This window comes from Puma concolor, chromosome E4, assembly GCF_028749965.1.
Source record: "Puma concolor isolate L17-30 chromosome E4, mPumCon1.1.hap2, whole genome shotgun sequence".
Lineage (NCBI taxonomy): Eukaryota > Metazoa > Chordata > Mammalia > Carnivora > Felidae > Puma > Puma concolor.
Window position 1 is genome coordinate 25740349 of NC_141683.1, and position 18964 is coordinate 25759312.

At 47.2% G+C, this 18964-nt stretch overlaps 1 protein-coding gene across 1 annotated transcript; it reads left to right on the top strand.

Annotated features, from left to right (window-relative positions):
* The first annotated feature begins 912 nt into the window (after positions 1-912).
* On the top strand, positions 913-13651 carry CTSE (cathepsin E). Its single transcript, XM_025921237.2, has 9 exons — positions 913-1105; positions 1729-1885; positions 2474-2591; positions 3566-3684; positions 6207-6406; positions 8389-8511; positions 9684-9825; positions 9927-10025; positions 13329-13651. The coding sequence occupies exons 1-9, from the start codon at positions 1038-1040 to the stop codon at positions 13491-13493; spliced, it is 1191 nt and encodes a 396-aa protein (XP_025777022.1). The 5' UTR covers positions 913-1037; the 3' UTR covers positions 13494-13651.
* The last annotated feature ends 5313 nt before the right edge of the window (positions 13652-18964 follow it).

An 18964-nucleotide genomic window follows, 5' to 3' on the forward strand; every position in this document is an offset into this window, starting at 1 on the left:
AGGATGGGTCCTAATCCAATATGACTTATAAGAAGAGGAAATCAGGACACAGACACACACAGAGGAAAGATCTTGTGAAGAGGGAATATGTAGACATCTCTACAAGTCAAGGAAAGAGGTCTCCGGAAAAACCAACCCTGCCTATGCCTTAGTCTTGGACGTCTAGCCTCTGGAATCACCAGAAAATAAATTTCTGTTAAGTCACCCAATCTGTGCTAAGTTGTTATAGCAGTCCCGGCAAAGTAATACAGACACCTGCTGCAGACTCATGACCCCCGGCCCCACCGCGTCTAGTACCTCCCAGGCCCCTTCCAGGGCCGCCCCTGTATTCTTCTCCAAACCTCTTTCCGCCCCGTAGCTCCAGATGCATCAAGTTCTTGGGGTCCAAAAAACTAGCCCCACAAGCCCAATCTCCCTTTCTAGGGGCTTTGAGGAGTGCAAGTTTCTGCCTCAGAGTGGACTGAGGGAGGGTCAGCTGCCCCTGAGGCTCCCGGAGGAGTGAGGAGAGACTAGGAAGTACATAGAAAACAGCCTGATTGATATTTTGAGTTGCCCCAAATGTGATGACTGACGTTCCACCCCCCGGGAGTCCTCAGCCAGGCCACTAGTGGTAACACGTGAGTAGACGGGTCCCACTGTCCAGGGGCACATTGCTCTCTCAAGTGATAAATACAGGGTTTCTAGGGAGCAGGGTAGGACCCCAAAAACTGGCAGAGAAGCTGAACCTACACAGTCCTCTTACTCTTTGAGGGTGCACAGACCCCCAAGTCCCATTCCAGACCCAGCCCGCCCCTGCAGGAGGGAAAGAAGCTGAGGGGAGGAAGAAAGACGCCTTGTTAAACTCACTGTGTTTGTTCCGGGGCCCGGATATTGACGCAAGAGGCCTTATCATTGGGTCCTCAGGCTGGGCTGGGCAAGGCAGGGCAGATCTGAGAGTTAAGGAGATTCGGTCCCCACCGGCCTGTGGGAGAGAAGAAAAGAGAAGGGGCAAGGAAGGCCACGACAGAGCAAGGCAGAAGCTGCTGGTTGGGCCCACGATGAAAACACTCGTTCTTTTGCTGCTGGTGCTCCTGGACTTGGGACTGACTCAAAAAACACTCCACAGGTGAGGCCACGTCCCCAGCACTGTGTCCAGCTGGGGCAGCTCCCTGCCCTCAAGCCTAGGGCTGCCCTGGGAGAGGAAAGATGACGGGGAATTGAAGAGGAGAAGAAACTAAGGGCCATCTTGTGTTGGCCTTGACCCCCAGCCCACGACAAGCCAGCCCTCTGCCTCCATCTCTGACAGAAACTGCTGCCCAAGGCCCAGGGAGCCTCTCTTGTTAGTAAAGAGCAGGAACCTGCAGCTTGTTGTGGAGCTCACGAGACCGAGTACTTGCTCGAAAGACTGACCATGGCTGCCCCCCAATAGTTTTTCTGCCCTTTTATATCGTCCCCTGACAAGGTTCATGTAAAATTGCAGAACATTTTCCTAGAAAATCTCAAAGAGCTTGTCTGTGAGAGGGAAGGCCAATTCAAGTCTAAGATTCTAAGAATCTTCAGGAGGCAGAGATCAGACTGACAAGCCGGGGGCCGAGAGGGCACCAATTCTGGCCAAACTCTGGCATGCTGCCTTGCAGAACTTCTCCTGTGTCATTTCCCAGTTTGCCTCTGGAAAAATGGGGTGGGGAGAGGGCAGGGTCCGAGAGAGGCAGAAAGGCATCTCCTCCTCACACGGGGCTTTGTCCTCAGGGTGCCCCTCAGGAGGCATCCGTCCCTCCGGAAGAAGCTGCGGGCACGGGGCCAGCTCTCCGAGTTCTGGAAATCCCAGAATTTGGACATGATCCAGTACACCGAGGCCTGCACGATGAGCCAGGGTGCCAACGAGCCCCTCATCAACTACATGGATGTGAGGAGTCCCGGGGCAGGGGCTGGGGATGGGGGAGGTGGGAGGATGGTTTGGCCTTTGGGAATGGCCAGTGTCGGCCAGCAACACCGAAGGTCAGTGTGGATTTCTCCTCTAGGATAACCCATAGGGACTGATCCCCTGGGTCCCTGTGGATTTGACCGAGCAAGACCCAGTGCGCCCAACCATGCAGAGCTCTCTGCAAAAGAAAAGGGATGAGCAGGGCAAGCATGCCAGTCAGAAGGGCCCTGCTGCATGTCCTGGGACACATGACTTAACCTTCACCGGCTTCCCTTCCCTGATTGCAGAACACAGGCATCACCGTCTCTTCTGCCTTGCTCGTAGAGTGATTATGAAGAATAATGCGAACAAAAGCTAAAGATAAGCAGGGGCTGAGAGGCTGATTTGATCGTCTCCCTTATAGCCCTTTCTCTGCTCCTTCTCCCTTTTGTTGCCACTCCCGAGGCTCTGTAAGCTCCAGTCTGTGCTAGCCCAGGCTCTGGCCCCGGAGAGCTCTCCCTAGGCCCCCTGGTGAGCACCTTCCCCTTTCCCACCACCTACACTCTCCTCCCTTCCCTTCCTCCCCTATAGACAGAATACTTTGGCTCCATCTCCATTGGCTCTCCAGCGCAGAACTTCACTGTCATCTTTGACACTGGCTCCTCCAACCTCTGGGTCCCTTCTGTGTACTGCACGAGCCCAGCCTGCAGTAAGTAGGGCCAGGGTCAATGGCAGCCAGGGCCTGGCCCTCTGGGGGAAGGGAGCTTGATTTCCAGGAACTGGCCATCCAGGCTGCACCAGCTTCCCCTCTCCACCTCTGAGTCCGCCCTGGGACCTTCACCTATGGTGAAAACAAGGCTGAGCCAGGGACAGAGCTAAAATCTGACTGCTATCCAGGCCAGCAACTTTCATACTGACCCGAGTTAATAGGGGAAAACTCAGCCACTGAAAATACAAAGTCGATACAAATCTTTGAACACATGATGACTCGCTCCCTTTGGAACACCCGAAAGAATGTGGGAGAAAGTTCCGTTCAAATGGCTGTTTCTGGGCAGGTCGATGGGTTGGGTTCTAGTGCTGACTATTCACCTGCTGCAAGAGGGCTTGGTGGCCTACCTCCCAGGATATCAGAGGTGGGGCTGACAGGGCACAATGTAGGGGTGGGTTTATTTGGCCGGAGGTAACTCAGACGTCTTTGTTAGCGTCGGAAAGGGAAGAGCTAAGGAAAGATGTCTTAGTCTGTGCTGGATAAATTCTAGAGGCACAATGTCTCAGAAAACCCCAAAATTGGGTGTCTACAGGTTAGGCAAGGAATTGAGAGTAGTTGCCTGGCATGGTATTTATTTATCTCTGAGTTTCTTTTGAATACCAGGCTCTGACCCATACTAGTTGGTGGAGACTTCTGATGGCGCCTGATACATGACGCTTATCTTGGTGTGCCTCATGAGGTCACTGTGAGTAATCACGTTTCCCAGGGACAATTATTTGTTCTCCATTTAGGCCACCACATGTGGCTAGAAGAGAATGTAGTAACTAACTAAGGAGGGCCATGGCCAACCTTTCTAGATGCCCCCACTCAATCTGGGAGTTGAGGGAATAGACCCTGCATCTCTGTGGTATCAGGGCAGGGACGGAGGCAGTGAGCTGATGTCCCAGGCAAGAGCAGCATCCTTGCTTTTCCAGAGACACACGCCAGGTTCTACCCTTCCCAGTCCAACACATACAGCGCGCTGGGGAATCATTTCTCCATTCAGTACGGGACTGGGAGCTTGTCTGGAATCATCGGAACTGACCAAGTCGATGTGAGTACAATTCCTTCCTCTTCTGTCTTTTGGCCAGAAACTTGGGGGACAGAATATTTTGCAGAGCTGTTAGGGGAACAGTTTCAGATCTGCCTCTGGAAGAGGTGGAAACAGGGAGTTGGCTTCCAGGGAAAGGGGGAAGCCTGGCCAGGAGGGAGTAGCACTTCCTGTTTGAGTTAACGGCAGTGGGCCAGTCTGCTCAGTGTGCTGAGTTCTAGAGAGGCAGCAAAGAGGAATCCACAGAGAAACAGTGCACAGGGCAGAAAGCCTGGTGGCAGGCTTTCAAGAATGAGTTAAGGCAAAGGAAAAAAAAAAAAAAAAAGAATGAGTCCAAGATGCTTACTCTCAGTGCAGTAAGACAAGAAAAAAGAAACTAAGGGTATTAGGATTATAAAGGAAGAAATTACACTGTCATTATTCACATATGACAAAATTCTACGTGTAAAAAATCCAAAAATATCTACAGACAATTGGGGTTAATAATTAATTAACAAAGTTGCTGAATACTAGATTAATGAACAAAATGATTTGAATTTCTATATATCAGGAAAACATGGAAAATAGATTTTTTAAAACCTATTTATTTTTGAGAGATAGAGACAGAAAGTGAGTGGGAAAGGGGCAAAGAGACGGGGAGACACAGAATCCCAAGCAGTCTCTAGGCTCTGAGCTCTCAGCACAGAGCCGGACGCGGGGCTCAAACTCACAAACCGCGAGGTCATGACCTGAGCCAAAGTCGGACACTTAACCGACTAAGCCACCCGGGCGCCCCTGGAAAATAGATCTTTAATGACATTATTTATAACACCATTAGAAACATCAAATACCTAGACATAAATTTAACAAAAATGTTAAATATTTCAAGATCTCTATTCTAAATACACTACAAAACATTATTGAGTGAGACTAAGGAAGATCTACATAAATTGAAATGACTCAGTATTTCATGACTCAGTATTATAGATAAGTCAAAGTTTTTTCAAATTGATCAATAGATCTTGTTAATCAAAAAAAATGGCAATTTTTATTAGAAATTGATGAGCTAATTCTAAAATTTATATGGGTATGTAATACACTCATACCATCTAGACGAAGAAACACACTATAAATATTAAGACCTATAATGAAGTTCTAGTAATTGAGATAATGTGGTATTGGCACAAGATAAGCAAATAGACAAATAGGACAAAAGAGAAAATTAAGAAACTACTCTGAATTATGTTGAACGTGAAACTGCAGTGCAGTGGAGGAAATGACAGTGTATTTATTAAATGGTTCTAGCTCATTTGGATTTCCATATAACCAACCAACAAACAAAAGAATCTTGGCTCCTATCTCACACATCATCAAACCTTCTGATACATTGTAGGTGTTAATATGAAAAGTGAAATAAGAAAGCTTTTAGAAGAAAACATAGGAAAATGTCTTCAGGACCTTAGGGTAGGCAAAAGTTTCTGCAACATGTTACAAAAACCACTAATTAAAGAGGGGAAAAAAATGATAAATTTGATTACACCGTAATTCATATCTTCTGCTCACCGAAAAACACCAGCCAAGTCTGAAAGAAGATATTTGTAATACATCTATCCAAAAAAGGACTTGATTCCAGAATAAAAAATTCCTACCAATCAATAAGAAAAATGCAGATAACCCGCTTCACACAAGAGGTTATCCAAATATTCAGTTTCATTAGTATTAGGAAATACAAATTAAAACCCCAACATAACCCACTGCATATCCACGAAAAGACTAAAATGGAAAAGATAGGTAATATCCAGTGTCATTGAGAATCTGAAGCAACTGGGACTCTCAAACGTTGGTATGGGAAACGTCAATTGGTACAATCACTTTGGAAAACTCATTGTCAGTATTTACTCAGGCAAAACACTTACATATCCTGTTATCTAGCAGTTTTCTCCTAAGCATAAACCCAGCATGTCCACTAGAAGACATGTACAAGCATTACTGTAAGCAATAGTCAATACCGAAAACAACCCAAATATCCATCCATGGTAGAATGGATGATGATGATGTAGTCATACCATGGAATACTAGTGGCAATGAGCAAAGTTACAACAGACTGCACTAGTATGTTGAGTGACAGGAGCCATATAAACAAGAATTCATCCTATAAGATTCCATTGATACAAAAACTCAAGAAGAGGCAAAGGCAGTATAGGTGGGGAAACCAGGAGATGGGTTACTCTTGAGGAAAGGCGCCATGATTTGCAGGGTGTGTGATTTGAAGGGGTTTCCCGTTCGGGAGCTTGCTGACAAGGGCGAGTACAGTTTGTGAAAATTCTCTGCACTGTCCACTTACGATTTCTGTATTACACTTCAACTTTTAAAATTTACATAAAAAAAATAAGGTTGTGAGAATGTGGTGAAATCACTGTGCCCATTGAATCAAGAAAAGTTGGGTGGGGGAAAAATTCTGCTCAGGCCAGAGGGAGAATTCGGGAATCTGAGATTGTTTGCCAAAGATCTCCCATGCAGTTTTCTTTCGGGTTTTCTCCCATCAGGTGGAAGGACTGCTTGTGGTCGGCCAGCAATTTGGAGAGAGTGTCACGGAGCCTGGCCAGACCTTTGTGAACGCAGAGTTTGATGGAATTCTGGGCCTGGGATACCCCTCCTTGGCTGTGGGAGGGGTGACCCCGGTGTTCGACAACATGATGGCACAGAACCTGGTGGACATACCCATGTTTTCTGTGTACATGAGCAGGTAGGCCCGTCAAGCCCACCAAGGTTAAGGTCAGTTATGACTACAGGGAGACAACACGGTCCAGTCAAAAGAGCACCAGACTTAGTAGTCAAGTACCCGGCTTGGATCTCTTTCTTGACCTATTACCAGCTGTGTGACCTTGGGTTTACCCTCTCTGGATGTTGAGGAAATGCGGTTTGCCTCACCTTGTAAATTGTACCACACTGAACTAATATGAGGAATCTCTGGGATTGAGTACTCATTTATGCAATGAATAAATATTTATCAAGCTCCTATTCTGTGCTGACTGTGATACTGGGCACCAGGAGCACAATAAAACAAGGAAGACAGCCCCTGCCCTCAGGAAGCGTGATTCCAGTGGTAAGATGCAGGAAAAAATTCGAAAGTAAGCTGACAATAAAATAATGAAATGTTAAGGCACTAATAAAATACAATAGAATATCACTCAGCCTGAAAAAGGAATGAAATTCTAACGCAAGCTACAAATGGATGAACCTTGAGGACATTATGCTAAGCGAAATAAGCCAGAAAACAAACACTGTATGATTCCACTTGCATGAAGCTCCCTACAGGGTCAGATTCAGAGAGACAGAAACCAAGATGGAGGCTGCCAGGTGCGAGGGACGGAGGGGGGTGGGGAATAGAAAGTTATTGTTCAAGGAGTATGGAGTTTCCATGCGCAGGATGAAAAGCTTCTGAAGACCGGTTCGCCACAATGTGAATATCTAGAACACCAGTGAACTGTACAGTTTTAAATGGTCTATTTATACAATTGTTTTAAATTGCTTGCTATAGTTGGAAAAGGTCATAAGGCTCGCATGCCTGGGATCCGGAAAGGCTCACCTAACCTTCATCCCTACATAGGAAGGAGATTTCTTACCTTTCTGACTCCCTCCCAGTGAGATCTGGTCTGAGCTGACCCAGCTTTAGCGTAAGCCCATTTCCCTTTTTCTCCACTCCTACGTGGAAAGACTTGAATTTCCTCTGTTATACTGCATGGCTGCAGTTGGGACCAGCCCGGGCAGAGCTGGGAGCGGGACGGCAGGTGGCCCAGACATCTCTGCTGCTCCCTTACAGGTTCCTGAGCAGCTTCCTTCCAGCCGGGAGAGAGAAAGTTTAGGATGGGAAATAGCAGAGGCTTTGCAGTCTGACTGATCTGGATTTAAGCCCTGAGCCTCAGTTTCCTCAAATGGCCACAAGGATGATGTAAGAGATAAATAGGATTAAGCAGATAACATTCTTTGCCCAGTGCCCTGCACAAAGGCCATCAACAAACAGTTCTTCCCCCAACCCCCACTAAAACCACTTTTCTATGATGCTCACGGATTCCCAGTTCCCTTCCCCTTTACCACCCTGACTTGTAGCGCCCAGAGTTTTGTATTTTTCTGATCATTTTCCTCTTGAAAATGAATCAGTTTCATGTCCTATTTCCCCAGAATCCTGTTAGGTGCCAGAACATAATCTGAAAAATCAACATCGGTGAAGATTAATAAGTTTTCAAGCTCTAGTAAGTCACGTTGCATTCACATTAGCTTCTTCACCTTAACACGATGGAGAGAATAACCCGGAAGCTCCAGGCACCACCAAAACAATAGTGGGAAAGATACTTGGGGGGAAAGGTTTTGGGGGGTGCCTCAAGTCACATGGTGTGTGCACCCCTCAGATGGCCTTGGCCTTGGTTCCACGTGAGTGTTGCATGACCAGAGCTGTCATCACCCTTTCCCACCTTCCTAGCCCTTTTACCCAAGAAGAAAACATTCACAAATCATTACGCAGACCTGTTTCTATCCTTTTGCCAGAAAAGATCCAGACTAATCACCTTGCAGTAGTGGGGAACTCTGGTCTCAAAGCCTAGGCTGATATTTCCCCTCTATAGGTACTTGGTGTGAGTGATCAGACCAAGAAATAGGGCACTGGCTGAGGCTTTTTCCTGGGGTTTTCCAGTGGCCCTTCCCTGACAGCCTGCCTTTCTTTCCATGTAGTGACCCAGAAAGTGGTGTGGGGAGTGAGCTGATTTTCGGAGGCTATGACCATTCCCATTTCTCTGGGAATCTGAACTGGGTCCCGGTCACCAAGCAAGGCTACTGGCAGATTGCACTGGATGTGTGAGTATTCTCGTTATGGTATGACAGAAGAACTCAGGATGGGCACCACTCAAATTGGGTTAATTGAATTGACCTGAATCAAAGTGCTGGTCCCTGGGAGAGGATGCTGGGGGCTCGTTGTGCAGGGCTAGAAGCATGGAGGGGCTGAGCGGGGGTGCAAGAGGGGCCTCGGTCTCCAGGGCGGCAGGCACATGGTACCAAGTTTCAGCTTCCCTCCTTGCACGCGTGGTGCTCCCTCAAGTCAATACGAACACTCAGCCAACTACTCGGGCTCATTTAACGCTAATTAATACATAGGTCAAAGGGCGAGTGACACAGGGGTGCAGGTGTGAACTGGACTCAGATTTTGCCTCCATGGAGTGTGTACAGAAGATGAGACACACACACAAACCCCCACCAGGTGAAGTGGAGGGTGGACCGTGGTCCATGAGATGTGCCACCAAAGTGGCCTTGGCAGACAGGGCAAGACAGCTCCTACCTGAAGAACTCCTCAAGCAAGGGTTTCATGAAGGAGGTAACATTGACAGGGTCTTGACATACATACATGCATACGTACGTGTGTGTGTGTGTGTGTGTGTGTGTGTGTCTGGGCATGGAGCAACCAAGGAAGTGGGACCAGTGGCCGGTCACACACCTAGCACTGGACTAGACCGTCCAGGAGTTCAAAGAAACGCAAGTCTCAATTCAGCCAAGAATAAACTCCTGCAAGGGGAGGTGAGGCCATGTGCTTGGCACGAGGGATAAACAGCAAAAAGCTTCGGTGTTCACTGTCTACTGAGGGTTTTTCAAACCGTAAGGACTTACCCATTTATGAGTCATGACCTCATTTTAGGGGATCATGACGTACATTTTTCATGAACTGGACTAAAATAGAAAATATCAGAGTGCAGTTCGCATGTTAAGGTTGAGCACTGTTTCATTTTTTATTTTTATTTCTTGCGTGTGTGTGGTTGTGTGTACTGGGTCCGAGAGTACATGTATTTCTGCTATGGGCATCAGCCACAGAAAAATTGAGAAACTCTCAGGTGTAAGACAGTCAAAATGGAAATCACGAGTGTATATTTGAGAGCCTGTAGAGGATGAGAGCAGCTGGGGAGACTTCGGGGCTGGGGAGGAGGAATCTGGGGTGGGGGAGCGGGGAGGGTGGCTCACGACATCTTCCTTGCCTTCAGAATCCAGGTGGGAGGCACAGTGATGTTCTGCTCTGAGGGCTGCCAGGCCATTGTGGACACAGGGACTTCCCTCATCACGGGCCCCTCCGACAAGATCAAGCAGCTGCAGAAGGCCATTGGGGCAGAGCCCATGGATGGAGAAGTCAGTGCCTGCCGGGGTTGGGGGGAGGCGGGAGCAGGGGAACTAGGCCCTCTCTTGGGAGGTGGGAGGCCTCTAAATGGATCCTCTGTGCTGTGTTTTAGTATGCTGTGGAGTGTGCCAACCTCAACGTCATGCCGGATGTCACCTTCATCATCAACGGAGTCTCCTACACCCTCCAACCGACTGCCTACACCCTGCTGGTAAGAACTGTTTCCTTATTCTGCAAGTCACAGGGCCGTCCCTTCCCCACGAGGAGCCTGCTACTTCCTCTTTTCGGTAGCCTGCACTTACCCTGAGCCCCCCTCCCATCTTACCCTGTGCCGAAGCAGCAGTGCCCCCTCTAGAAAGGACAAAGCTGCCTGTGGTGGAAAGGCCACCGGCTGGTTCTCTCTCATTTCCTGTCCTGCAGAGAAGCAGAAACAAGCCTCGTACAAGCCATGTAGTGAAGTTTCCGGGCGTTGTCACGTAGGGCTTTTCAACCGGCCACGTTTAATCCCCTCAAACATCCAGCAAGACTGGATACTATTATCCCATTCTATAGATGAGGATACTGAGACTCGGAAGGTTATGTGGCTCAAGAGTTGAGCCGCGTGGAGAGGGAGTACAGAATCAGGTTATATCTTCTAACATTCAGATTAACATTCTTCTCAAACAAGAAAGTGTCTTTTGCGCAGTGGATTCCTAAGTCGGTAGAGTGAGGTAGATAGGGAATTCCTGGGGAAATCTGTGATCGTTTCACACCACCGTTGGCCCAGATTTCCAACATCACATGGAGTTCTTTGGTGACACTCAACACGCTAACTTTACCCAAGAGCCACCCACAGCACCTGGGTGATTGCACCAGAATGGAGGTGCTAAGGTGTAGAGGACTTTGGGGACTTATCAACCCTCACATCTTGTTCTCCATTAACTGCTTCCCCAAGCCACCAAATATAAACAGACAATGCAAGTGAAAACAAATGTGGGGTGGTGTTTTTTTTTTTTGGCTTTTATTTAAATTCCAGTTCGTGGGGCACCTGGGTGGTTAGGCATCCAAGCCTTGATTTCAGCTCAGGTCATGATCTCACAGTTTGTGAGTTCGAGCCCTGCGTCGGGCTCTGCGCTGACAGCACGGAGCCTCCTTGGGATTCTTTCTCTCCCTCTCTGTGCCTCTCCCCACCCCCTTCTCTCTCTCAAAATAAATTTTTTAAAAACTTAAAAAAAATAAATTCCAGTTAGTTAACATACAGGGTAATATTAGTTTCAGCTATGGAGTACAATGATTCAACGCTTCCATACAATACCCTGTGCCCTCCTTAATCTCCATCTCCTAATTCTCTCATCTCCCCACCCACCTCCCCTCTTTCTGGTAACCATCAGTTTGTTTTCTATAGTTAAGCTAAACAAACCATCAGTTGGTTTTCTATAGTTTCTTGGTTTGCCTCTCTCTCTTTTTTTCCCCCCTTTGCTCATTTGTTTTGTTTCTTTTTTTTTTTTTTTTAATTTTTTTTTCAACGTTTTTATTTATTTTTGGGACAGAGAGAGACAGAGCATGAACGGGGGAGGGGCAGAGAGAGAGGGAGACACAGAATCGGAAACAGGCTCCAGGCTCCGAGCCATCAGCCCAGAGCCTGACGCGGGGCTCGAACTCACGGACCGCGAGATCGTGACCTGGCTGAAGTCGGACGCTTAACCGACTGCGCCACCCAGGCGCCCCTGTTTTGTTTCTTAAATCCCACATGTGAATGAAATCATATGGTATTTGTCTTTCTCTGACTGACTTATTTCACTCAGCATAAAACTCTCTAGCTCCATCCATGTCATTGCAAATGGTAAGATTTCATTCTTTTTATGGCTGAGTAATATTCCATTATAAATATATATATATATACACACACACATATATATATACATACATATATATATATGTATATACACACACTACATTTTCCACATTTTCTTTATCCATTCATCAGCCAATGGACACTTGGGCTGTTTTCATAATTTGGCTATTGTAGATAATGCTGCTATAAACATTGGGGTGCATACATCCCTTTAAATTAGTATTTTTGTATTCTTTGGATAAATACTTCGCAGTATAATTGCATAAAAATCCTAGAGGAGAACACAGGCAGTAACCTCTTTGACATCAGCCTTAGCAACTTATTTCTAGATGTGTCTCCTAAGGTCAGGGAAAGAAAAACAAAAATAAACTATTGGGAACTCGTCAAAATAAAAAAGCTTCTGCAGTGAAGGAAACACTCGAGAAAACTCAAAGGCAACCTACAGAAAGGGGGAAGATATTTGCAAATGATCTATCTGATAAAGGATTAGTATCCAAAACATATAAAGAACTTCTAAAACTCAACACCCAGGAAACAAATAACCCAATTAAAAAATGGGCAGAAGACATGAATAGACATCTCTCCAAAGACATCCACATGGCCAACTGACACATGAAAAGATGCTCAACATCACTGATCAACAGGGAAATACAAATCAAAACCACAATGAGATAGCAGCTCCCACCTGTCAGAATGGCTAAAATCAACAACACCAGAAACAATGGTGTTGGCGAGGATGTGGAGAAAGGGGAGCCCTTCTGCATTGGTGGTAAGAATGCAAACTGGTACAGCCACTCTGGAAAATTGTATGGAGCTTCCTCAGAAAGTTAAAAATAGAACTACCTTACAATCCAGCAATTGCACTACTAAAAAAAGCAAACGTTTTGCTTTAGAAAACAGCTTCATGTCAAGTCCCTAAGCATCTCCAACAAAGGGATTCTGGAGCTGTCACTGTGAACCCCAAACTGAGGATAAGCTAGACATTTGAACGGTGCCAAATTCATCAGCCTATACACCCTTCAGGACTCCGGCACCTCACATTCTCAAGAAGGTGCTTTAAGGCCTCTGTGAATTTCCTCTACCCTCATCAGCAACCTCAAATCTCAAATGGTTGTTGGAAAGACCACACCTGCTCGGTAGACCCCAAGTCTTTGCCAAACTAAAAAAATAAGATTGGAGAAAGTTATACCCTTCTCGTGGAAAAATGAACACCTACTTGCTTTATATCTAAAAAAGGATTCTTCCCAGAACACAAAATAGCAGTGTAACATCTCTCCCTTAAAAAATTGAGTTGAGGTTCACAAAGAAAGCAGAATTCCAGCCAACATCTTCTAAAGCCAAACCTTTTGCTCTTCCCGTCAGGCAACAAAGTTTCACTTTTTCTGATTATCAAACGGGGGTGGGGGGGTGGGGGGGAAGCGGGAGACATGTATAACAGATGAACAGTTGGCAAAATTGTAGACCTTAGAAGCCCAGGCCCACATGTATGAAACTATGCAGGCTCTTTGCGGAGTAAACAAGTAGAGGTGCAGGAAGCAGGAGGAAGAACCAACCAGCCAAAGTGGTGACCGTATGGAACGGTCCAGGGCCAGTCGCCCCCACTACCACACAGTACAGCCTCCAGGCAGCACTGCTTCCCTTTCTCCCTACATGTCACTTACATCTTTTTTCCAACCCCAGGACTTTGTGGATGGAATGGAGTTTTGCAGCAGTGGCTTTCAAGGTCTTGACATCCAGCCCCCAGCTGGGCCCCTCTGGATCCTGGGTGATGTCTTCATTAGACAGTTTTATTCAGTCTTTGATCGTGGGAATAACCGTGTTGGGCTGGCCCCGGCAGTCCCCTAAGGAGTGGCCTTGCCCATGTGTCTGCCTGCCTGCTTGCCTGATGCCCTTTAGAAATTCAGCTGCGCCTGGGAGGTTGGGGCATTCTTCACAGCTGTCAGAAAGTCACTGCAATTGTTCCAAAGCCGCAACTTGAATTGGGACCAAATAGAGCATGAGAACATACACACCCACTCACACGCTTCAGACATTTCACACACACCCACGTCCACACCTCCTCCACCACCATCATGATGGAAGAATTAAGTGGCATGCCCACACTTTGTATTGCTTTTTGCTAACATTTTCTTATGGAAATCTCCAAACATGTACCCAAACAGAGATGATAGCACAATAAATCCCTGTGGACCCCAGCCACTTTTCATAACCCACCAGCACGTAGCCAGGCCTGTTGTATCTGGAGCGCCTCTCCTCCTCTCTCCAGCCCACGCACCTGCACTATTCTGAGGCAAATTCTTGGTATCATATCGTAAATCATCACTGCAACGATTCACCCATAAGTCCTTCTACTATTCTTAAATACGCAATCAGTGTTCAAATGTTGTCTATTGTCTAGGAAATGTTGGGTCATTTTCATGGCTGACTTGTCTGTATCAGGATGCAAATAAAGTTCACAAACGGCATTTATTTGAACTCTGTGTCTCTTTTCATGTGCAGGGTTGACCACACTCTGAACTGTGCGGGGTAAAATCGGGAAGTGTCGCCCAACGCGGTTCTCTGAGCCCATCTTTCCTATAAAATGGCAGTTCGTTCAAGAGGCCTGGTTTTGTGGCGAGAGTGTTTCATGGATAGTGCTGGGTACATCCCGTTGTCGCCCAGCAGGAGGCAGATAATGCCCGGTGCCTCTGTGTTCACCATGTTTGGACGGACGAGTTGGCTCTGGGGCCGTTAGCCTCATCTACCCACCACTGATTTCCTTCAGCATTTTACCTAAAGGCTTTGGCAACCACTGACGATCATCGCTTAGATCCACGCTATCTATCATCAGGGCTGCAAAACAGATTTTTTTTTCTAATTCTATTTTTCCTCCTGTATTTGTTAGCTAGCATTCTTCTATTTAAAACACAAAACAAACCACACTTAAAAAAAAAAAAAAAAACCATTTGCTTACCATCAGGTACAGCTCCTATAGGAAAGGCAAGCTGACTTGGCTTTTTCCCCTTGTTTACTGGCTTTCAGAATAGTGAATGTGTTTCAACTTACCGCATTTTTTTAAATATATTCCAAGCATGTTGCCCTTGGCCAGCAGGTACCCCTTCAAATTAGTTTCTGTGAATTTTCACTTGACCCCAGCACAAAGCGATGTTCCGGGCCTATTTTCCCAAGGATTCCTCGTTCCTGGTCATGTGCTCATACGTTTGTTGCAAAAGAAAATATTTCAGAGTACAAGGAGAGGATATGGGGGGCGGGGCGGGGGGGCTCTGAATGAACCCTTTTCATCTCCCCCCAGGGCCCATGCTGAGGGAGCTGACAGGGTGAATCCTGGCTGCATCCCCACTCCAGTGGGATCTATTGTCACCAAAAACAACATGTCTTTCTTTTCCTTCCTTTTGTTCTTTTTTTTTTTTTCCAAAATGCAAGTATCTTCAGGGTTTCCTTTATTGTAAATGATGTGAAAGTCCTCCGTGACCCTTCCCCTCAAAGATAAGTAATATTTTTTATCTGAAGCTGTCTGATGCAGACTTTTCCTTTGTATTTACAACAGAGATGGCCATAGGGAAGGAATTTTTTTTTTCCTACAAAAAAAGGAATCACTCTGAATACACTTGTGCCTAAACTGCTCCTTTAACAGATTCTACGTAGTCAGCTCTTTCCTTGTAACATCTGCATAGTGTCCACTTAATGATCAAATCCTCCCTTAATGAACATTGGGTTCATTTGGGTTTAATTCAATCCAATCCCATAAATATTTATTTTGTGCCAGGTGCTAAGTGAGACACTCGAAGATCCTCAAGATAAGTGGGACAGATCCCGGCTGTCGCTTTTGGCACAGAGGTCATGGAAAACACACCAGGCTTACAGTCAGATACTCCGGATTCACATTTGTGCCCTGCCCTGGATCAATTTGGTGACCTTGACTGGTCACTTTGTATCTCTGAGATGCCCACCTCATAGTGCTATGGGGAAGAGTCAATGAGTTTACCTGGATGGAAGCACTTAGCTCATAATGTTAGTTCTCCTTCCCCTGTAAGCATGAGGTCAAAGTAGATCACAGCTACACACGCACATGCACACACACACACACACACTTTTTTGGTTTTGTTTTTCTTTTATCTTTTCCTTTCTTTCTTTCTCTTTCTTTCTTTCTTTCTTTCTCTCTTTCTTTCCTAGATTATTGCTTTCAGAATTAATTCAAAACAGCCTGATCCAAATAAACTATCAAAGCAGGATAAAAGAGCAGTGAACATCACAGGCTCAGAGTCACACAGGCCTGGACTTGATTCTTGACTCCAGTTGTGGGACCTCTGCACCTCAGTTTCTTCATCTGTAAAACGGACATGGTGACAGTAACTGTCTCATGGGTTCGTTGTGAGGCTCCAATGGCATAATGCTTATGCAGAAACACCTAACTAGCTTGTGCGCCTGTGCTCGTCACACAGGGACCAGACCCACACTCGACAGAGGCAAATCTCAGGCAGGGCAGAAGGGCCTAGAGTAAAAAGGTTTTATGACTTCTCCTCTTAAAACAAAGCACCCAAGGGCCGTGTAAAGACCAACTGGCAGGCAGCATTCCTGCAGGCTGTCTCCTTAAGGGTGATGTCTGTGCAGCGGGCTACCCAAAAGTATTGCACGTGCCTGTGCCAGCCGGGTACCTGTGGGTCCAGGAGCCTGCGTGCCGGAGGCCTGGAGTATGAGTGTGGTGCATAATCTGTGCCTGCAGGAAGGGAGAGCAGTCCGGAGACTGCCCAAGCTAGTTCTGCTCTGAGCATGCAGAGCTGTCTCAGGGGGACAGTTCTGTCTCTCAAGACAGAAGTGACACTTTCAGTCTGTGTGGACTGAACTCTGCTGGCCATGCACCTACTTGCCCTGTCAGCTGCAGAGGATTTTCCAAAACGGACCTCTGTTCCTTGTGATCGTCACATCAGCAGTGTTATCCCCTGAAACTCAGGTCCTCATCTCATGCCCCATATCCGATACTAGGTCACAAACCTCTCAGCGATGGGCCAAGGGCTCTGGCCAAGCTTCACCGTGCCCTGGGAATTGTTAAAGGGTCACTGGGGCTGCCATAAGCAAGCACCACAAACTGGGAGGCTTAAAACACAGACTTTTATTGTCTCGCGGTTCTGGAAGCTAGAAATCCAAAATCGAGGCGTCAGCAAATCCAGTCTCCCTCTGAAGCCTGTAGGGGAGAATCTGCCTCATCTCTTCCTGGCTTCAAGTGATGGCTGGCAATCCGCGGGGTTCTTTGTCTCACAGCGGTGACACTTCAGTCTCTGCCCGTTGCCCCCCGGCATTCTTCCTGTGTGTTTCTGTCTCTGCGTCTCTTCTAAGGACCCCAGATGTATTGCCTAAGAGCCCACCTACTCCACTGTGAGCTCATCTCAACTGAACTGATTGCATTTTCCACAACCCCATTTCCAAACAAGGTCATTCCGAGGCACCGGGGGTTAAGACTTCAACATATATTTGGGGCAAACACAATTCAACCTGTAACCCATGTTTTCCTATTTGATTTGGGGCTTATTAAGGTCCTTCCAGGAGCTTTTGGTATTTTGTCTTTCTTCCCTTTCTTCTCCTTGTTTTCCACCCTTGCGAAAAATCTGTAAATGAGACAGAGAAGGTTTTATTACCCTTTTCCTAAATGGGGAAATTGGAGTATAAAATAATGAAACAGTTTGCCAAACATAGTAGTGAAAGTGGGATCCATGTCTCCCGCCTCTCATCCCTTGCTTCTAAATTATGCCCCTCCCCCAAGCCCAGGTATTTGTCAGTTTAGGATGTTGCAAGGGTGAGGACAAAAGGTAGAATCTACTCAGTCCCCCCTCCATCCCGGTAATATTTACCTTTTAAAATTAGAACACATTGGAGAGCCTGGGTGGCTCTGTTGGTTAAGCATCCAACTTCAGCTCAGGTCATGATCTTGTGGCTCATGAGTTCGAGCCCCGCGTCGGGCTCGGTGCTGACAGCAGGCCTGGATCCTGCTTCGGATTCGATGTCTCCCTCTCTCTCTGCCCCACTCCCTCTCACACTCTGTCTGTCTCTCAAAATAAATAAATGTTAAAAAACATTTTTTTTTAATTGAAACACATTTGCTGCCTAAGAGTGAGTGGTGGCCGAGTCCAAGGTTGCAGCTTCCTCCTGTCTGCCCCTCTATGGAAATGACGCCCTGCTAAGAGGATTCCAGGGAACCTGCTATTTTTGTACTGGGCATCACCTCCTCTGAGGAGCGTCCCTCTCCTGTTCTACAGGAGCCTGGCGGGCTGGCATATCTGAGTTCCTGTCATCACCACCCACATTCCAGGGGAGCACGCAGGCCATCAGACTGTCTTCCCTGGGAATCTGAGTGTGGAGTGGCCCACAGGGAAGACGGACATTGGGAGCATGGCAGGCTCACAGAGAGCTAGCCCCCAAGTCCTCGGTCCTCAAGACCGTCACGGCTACACTGCCTCTGTGTTGCCTGATGTCCAGGTGTGTGTATCTCTCCCAACAGCTTCGGTTTTCTCAACTGAGGACACGTGCATGTGGCACAGGCGTCTCCCTGCAGGAGGGTGACCAGATGAGCGTCTTCCTTGCCCTGGGGGTCAGAGGTCTCGGGGGCCTGGAAGGCTGATCCCTTCTCTAAGTAAAGTTCAAGAGCGCGGGTCTGCAACCTTGGCTGGGCGCTCATCCAGAAGAATGTGTGCTCTGGAGGACAGTAAAGGTAAGGAGACACGTGAGAGCTCACTCCGGGACCACCAGCCTTGGGTGTGTAAAAGACACACAGGCCCAGGCCTCAGGACCATAACACACTTCCACTCCTCAACATCGCCTCTTGCTTTTTCACCACTTGGCCAGCTTATGACATAACACCACCCACTGTAACAGATCAACCCCTGAATCGCAGTGTCTTCCGTCAACGTTTAATTCTCACATGAAGAGCCCAGGGGAAGAGAAGCACGATTCAAGAACACGGGGTTCCCACAGCCCATAGGACCTCGGGGCCATTCTTTCTGTCCCCAGACAGGCAGATCCTGCGAGACGACTCAACACGCCGGATCTGAAAGCGGCTAAGGCACCAGCAGGACATTTCCTCTTCATCTGTTTAACTTGAGTTCCACAAGGGCGGGAACTCTGGTTCACCATTCTATCCGTTGGCTAAACCGTACTCCATGACGACACCTATCTACAGGGGCTGGAAGCGCCTTGTAGCGGTGGCCTGGAGGTGTTAGGGGGCTTCCGTGAACATAAGTCATCTCTGCCTCGCCAGGCCTCCGCCTGGGATCTTCTTCTCCCTCCTGCGTCTTAAATGTGGGCCTGTTTCCAGCCTTCTTCTC